The sequence below is a fragment of the Myotis brandtii genome, unplaced genomic scaffold (genome assembly GCF_000412655.1).
Source record: "Myotis brandtii unplaced genomic scaffold, ASM41265v1 scaffold314, whole genome shotgun sequence".
NCBI lineage: Eukaryota > Metazoa > Chordata > Mammalia > Chiroptera > Vespertilionidae > Myotis > Myotis brandtii.
The window spans coordinates 3,200,686-3,207,072 of record NW_005362033.1 but is presented as its reverse complement, the minus strand read 5'-3'; the positions used below and the strand labels follow the sequence as shown (position 1 = coordinate 3,207,072).

Genomic DNA, 6,387 nt, shown 5'->3' with positions numbered 1-6,387 from the left:
GAGAGAGAGCAATATATTATTTGAAGATTTGAAGAAATAATGACAGAAAACTTCCCATACCTGGTGAAAGAAATAGACTTCCAAGTCCAGGAAGCGCCCAAACAAAAAAACAAAAGGAATCCAAAGAGGACCACACCAAGACATATCATAATTAAAATGCCAAGAGCAAAAGACAAAGAGAGAATCTTAAAAGCAGCAAGAGAAAGAGACTCAATTACCTACAAGGGAATACCCATACGACTGTCAGCTGATTTCTCAACAGAAACTTTGCAGGCCAGAAGGGAGTGGCAAGAAATATTCAAAGTGATGAATAGCAAGAACCTACAACCAAGATTACTTTATCCAGCAAAGCTATCATTCAGAATTGAAGGTCAGATAAAGAGCTTCACAGATAAGGAAAAGCTAAAGGAGTTCATCACCACCAAACCAGTATTATATGAAATGCTGAAAGGTATCCTTTAAGAAGATAAATAATTTGATGAACAGAATAAACTGGTAAATATAATAGAATCAGGGACATAGAAAGGGAGTGGACTGACAATTCTCAGGGGGAAGTGGTGTGGGGGGTGTGGGAAGAGACTGGACAAAAATCATACACCTTTGGATGAGGACAGTCAGTGGTAGGGGTAAGGGCAGAAGGTAGGGTGGGAACTGGATGGAGGGGAGCTATGGGGGGAAAAAAGAACAACTGTAATAATCTGAACAATAAAGATTTAATTAAAAAGAAGATTTAATACAATCCCCATCAAAATTCTAAAGTCATTTTAAAAATAAATTAAACAAAATAAATTTATCAGATTTGTATGGAATCCCAAAAGATCCTGAATAGCCAAAACAATTCTGAGAAAAATGAGACAAAGCTGGAGGTATCACACTACCTGACTTCAAATTTTACTATAGAGCTACGATAATCAAAATAGCATGGTGTTCACAGAGAAACAGACACGCAGACCAGTGGAACAGAATTGAGAGCCCAGAAATAAAACCACATGTATATAGGCAGATAATTTTTGACAAAGGAGCTAAAACACACAATGGAGAAAAGAAAGTCTCTTCAATAAATGGTGCTGGGAAAATTGGAAAGCCACATGCAGAAGTATAAAACTAGATTACAGTTTTTCCCCATCTAAAAAATTAATTCAAAATGGGTCAAAAATCTAAATATAAGATCTAAAGCAATAGATGACATAGAAGAAAACATAGGTACTAAACTTATGGATCTTGGTCATAGAGAATATTTTATGAATTTAACCCCAAAGGCAAGGGAAGTAAAGGGAAAAATAAATTAATGGGACTATATCAAACTAAAAAGCTTTTGCACAGCAAAGAACCTGCCAACAAACAAAAAGGCAACCAGCTGAATAGGAGATAAGGGGTTAAAATTCAAAATCTACAAAGAACTTATACAATTCAACACCAAACAAAAAATAATCCAATTAAAAAATAGGCAGAGGACCTGAACAGATACCTCTCCCAAGAAGACATACAAAAGGCCAACAGATATATGAAAAGATGTTCAGCTTATCTAGCTATTAGGGAAATATAAATCAAAATGACAGTACAACCTCACACCTGTTAGAATGGTTATTATCAACAAGACAGGTAATAAGTGTTGGTAGTCAGCCATAAGAAAAGATGAAATATTGCCATTTGTGACAACATGGATGTATCTTGAGAATATTATGCTAAGCGAAATAAGTCAGTTAGAAAAGCTAAGAACTGTATGATTTCACTTATGTGGGATATAAAACTGAAATTTATACACACATACAACAGTATGGTGGTTACCATAAGGAAGGGAGTAGGGAGGTAGTAAAGGGTAAGGGAGGCCAAATATATAGTGATGAAAGATGATTTGACCTTGGGTGGTGGGCACACAATGCAATATACAGATGATGTGTCATAGAAATTTACCTTGAAACATGTATAATCCTATTAACCAATGTCACCCCAATAAATAACTTAAAAAAAAATAAAAATAAACCCTCTTCTCAATTTGTAGTAGTAGATTATAACAAATACTAGAGGCCCGGTGCACAGATTTGTGCACCGGTGGGGTCCCTTGCCTTGGCCTGTGGAATCAGGCTCTCTGACATCCCCTAAGGGGTCCTGGATTGCGAGAGGGGGCAGGCCAGGTCGAGGGACCCCACTGGTACACAATCGGGGCCAGGGAGGGACAGTGAGAGGGCTCCAGGGCATGTCCAGCCTTCTCATCCAGTCCCATTTGGCTGGGCCCCAGCAGCAAGCTAGCCTACTGGTCGAATGTCTGCCCCTTGGTAGTCAGTGCACATCATAGCAACTGGTCAAATGGTCAGACACTTAGCATATTAGGCTTTTATTATATAGGATATGTGTACTCTGACTCCTATTCATTGAATGGATACTTATTAGATATTTGAGTAATTACTACATTCTAGATGTTATGGTGTATACTACTATTGTCATTGAACTACATATGTATGTGGGTTTTTGTTTTTTTAGTATATATTAAGACAGTCTGTGACCCTCTTTAGATTTTAGTTTATGTAAACTGCATTTTTTTTTTCCAGAATAATGAGAAACAAATGCGGCAGCTCTCTGTGATTCCACCTATGATGTTTGATGCAGAACAAAGACGGGTCAAGTTCATTAACATGAATGGGCTTATGGAGGACCCCATGAAGATTTATAAAGATAGGCAGTTTATGAATGTTTGGACTGACCATGAGAAGGAGATCTTTAAGGACAAGTAATTTAAATTTTAAATTATTATCCACTTGAAGCTTACATAGTTAGTAAAAAACACTTAGCCCCTCGTTTTGGCATTTGAATTGATACTGCAAAGTAGAGAATATAGATTTGAGGTGATCTTCCCATAAGTTTATAAGTGGAAATATAGGTAACAGATAAGAACTGGGGTTATGAAGTCAGGTTAAGAGAGGTATCCAAACATGGGTGGTATCTGAATCATCTGAGGGTGCTTTTTAAAAGTACAGATTTTTGTGCTCTATCATAGACCAGTCCAGTCATTTCCTGGTGGATGGTGCACAGGAATCTGTGCCCTTTAAAAGATTCCAGTGATATTAAGCTAGGAACCACTGGGATTTAGTTGGTACATATTTCTATTCTTGAGGTTTGCACACACACACACACACACACACACACACACACACACACCCCTCCGCTTTTGAGTTGTTAAAATGTTTGTCTGTGTGTTTGTGTTGTTGTGTGTGTTTTTTTTTATGCAGGTTTATCCAGCATCCAAAAAACTTCGGACTAATTGCATCCTACTTGGAAAGAAAGGTGAGAAATGGTTGGCATTGAGAATGTTTATAGTTTTTTGATGGTTGCTACTTGGAAATTTTATGCTCTAATACCCAAAAATAGTTAATGGCATCTGATTTTTGCAAAGGGCTTGCTACAGAAAAGATTTTCATGTGATTAATATAGTGATATTTACAATTATATGCTCACAAATCCTTAGCACAGAACACAGACTAATAATATCCATGGTTAATGAAAATAACCTGATATTGTATTTTTCTAAAACCACATAGATTACAATGCTTTTTTAACCTCATTAAATTTCTAATTATAATATTATGGTCCTGATTTTTCCTGAATTTTTTCACAGTGGGTTGAATGTAGTGTTTTTGGGGGAAATATTTAAAGAGACAATTTGAATGTTTATATATATGCATTAAGAATAGGAATTTAGTTACTGATTAATAAGAAAGTTGTTGAATGTTTCTGATAATTCCTAGTATTTTTTATGTAATTTGTATTGCCCATTAAAGTAGTAGACATAAAATGTACATTTTTAGAGTCTAGCTACGTTATGTGTGTTTCATCTCAATTTATACCTTGAGAAAACCAGAGATTTTCCTAGAAAGTGTTAATTTTTTAAAAATTTTATTTCATTGGATTCTCAAAAATATTTCTTTTTTACTTATAGAGTGTTCCTGATTGTGTTTTATATTACTACTTAACCAAGAAAAATGAGAATTATAAAGCCCTAGTTAGAAGAAATTATGGAAAACGCAGAGGACGAAACCAGGTGTGTTTCAATACTGTATGGAAGATGTTTCAGGGTTGGTGTAAACAGGAAGATGAAATTGTTATAATAGGAGCTTTGTACTTAATAACGTGTACTTTAGGGATTGGCATTTCTATTAATTAGGATATTATGAACATGTTTTGAAGTTAAGCTATATATTTTTAAGTGTTATATTTTTTATTTTGAATGTATTTTAAGTTTCTAGTATGAGAAACTTATTAATTAATGAGAAAAGTTTTATACTTCCATGTCATCTAAATCGTGCATGTCAGTGTTAACAATAATAATGTAATTAAATTTGAGACCCTTAACACCTTATTTACTATATCATCTTTACCAGTCCTTTGTTTGAGGAAGGGACAGGTAGGTAAGAGAGAGAAATACAGCATGGTAACCAGAGTGGCGGATTTTATTTCATTTTGGGAGTTTAGATAGTTTAGATAGTTTAAATCTTTAAAGCACTTGAGCCCTGGCTGGTGTGCCTCAGTTGGTTGGGTTTTGTCCTGTGCACCGAAACATTGCCGGTTCGATTCCCATGTGCCCGGGTCCCCTGGTAGAGGGCGTGCAGGAGGCAGCTGGCTGATGTTTTTCTCCCTCTCCTTCTTCCTCTGTCTTGAAAATAAATTAAAAAAAAAAATCTTAAAATAAATAAATTAAATACCTCAAAAAAAGTACTTCACCTAAAAAGATAGTTTTTAATACAATGTAGTATATGTTTTCACAGTTGCAACTCAGTTACTTCTTCCAAAATACTCAGCAGCTGTCACAGCTCATGTATGCTTTACCAGTGAGACTGTTGGGATAATGCAATCACCTGTTACCCTCCACACCCGGAAACAAGTCGAAACATCGAATTGTATGCATGAACTTGGACAGCTGCTGACTGTTTATTAGCATTCCTAAATTTCTTAATGGTTTCTGTACACAGCTACCCTGTCTTCCTTTGTCTCTTTGGTCACCAGATACAGGTTGACACAGTTTTTTCATTATTTATAGTCATAACTTTTGTGTTTTCTGGGTCAATATTTCTTACAGAACACTACCTCATAAGATGTAATTACATGTTCTTCGAAACTTATTTCTTGGTCAAAAAAAGTATAGGGAGTGTTTCCTGAGTCAACTGTGTGAAATGCTGCTAGAGGTTGTCAGCTGAGGTGACCTTGATAGGCAGTTTCAGTGGATTGGTGAGGGAGTCAGAAATAAGATTATAGTGAACTGAAGGGGATATAGAAGGTGTGGAAGTGGCAATAGGATTAGTGTAGCCTTGTTTGTAAGATTTGCTCATAAAATAAAACAGAAATGGGTGGCAGGCCTGATGGGGATAAGAAGGGAGGAAAAGAGTATGCTTGTACATCAGTGGGACTGATAGTATAGAGACAAAGAGATAGATGCTTGTAGAGCCCTGTAAAGATTTATGAACTGAATAGCAGCAAATTGAATGTTGGTAGTGAGATAGGAAACACTGTTCCACTAAAGGAGCCAGGGCTTTCCCCCTGCTTCCCACCTGCAAAGCGGAACCAAGGTCCTTTTGCAAGAGTTGCTTGAGCCTATCTACGTTTTCAACAAGTTTCAGCTACAAATTTTTTAAAATAGCTTTACTAGTATTTCTAATTACTAACTAGTCTTTGTAACTTTAATTTTATATTTAGAAATTTTGTATGTTACTGTTTAAATTTTTTTAATCCCAGGAAATGTAAAGGGATAATTTGATGTTTATTATACCTTATCAATGCTGGATTAACAGTGTCTTGCTTGTGATAAAGGGGAAAGCTCTAGTGACAGGGAGTGTCTCTGTTAACTCTGAAACATTTGTCTTCTAAAGTTATTTGGGGCACCACTTCACTCTTCTGTGGCACACTTGCCTTGTTAGGTTTTAGCCATATTAGTGTTTTCCTCTGCACATTCTTGTTCTATGTGATAGCACCCTTAGCATATCCCCAAGTGCATTTGCAGAACTGAGATTTTCCATATGTATCCTCATCTTGATCTGACCCTTAGGAAGCTTGCCCCCAAGTAGGTTCAGTTTGAGTTTGGTCAGCCTTCCAACAATTCTAGTCCTGCTCACAATAACTTTTAGGTTACCTTGAAGATTTTCCTTCTAGTTTTATAGTTTTTTGGTTGTTTCACTGGAAATTTGTGAAAGGAGGGGGTTAATAATGGACTTATACCACCATCTCAGACCAAAAGAATCTTATCTCTGTTTCTTAATTGTTTGTGTACTACTATTTCATTTCGTTTGTGTGAAAATAGATGGACAACTTTCTTTTTTTTTTATATTTTTTTATTGATTAAGATATTACATATGTGTCCTTATACCCACATTACCTCCTACCCTCCCCCCCCCCGGCCCT

At 36.1% G+C, this 6,387-nt stretch overlaps 1 protein-coding gene across 12 annotated transcripts in view; it reads left to right on the top strand.

Moving 5' to 3' along the window:
- NCOR1 (nuclear receptor corepressor 1) overlaps positions 1-6,387 on the top strand; it is a 241,681-nt gene that overhangs the window by 117,272 nt on the left and 118,022 nt on the right. For all 12 annotated transcript variants that reach the window (XM_014542879.1, XM_014542885.1, XM_014542878.1 and 9 more), the window contains 3 exons: positions 2,550-2,728; positions 3,228-3,282; positions 3,935-4,036. In XM_014542879.1, coding sequence (XP_014398365.1) covers positions 2,550-2,728; positions 3,228-3,282; positions 3,935-4,036 — 336 coding nt within the window. The remainder of the gene's footprint in view (positions 1-2,549; positions 2,729-3,227; positions 3,283-3,934; positions 4,037-6,387) is intronic.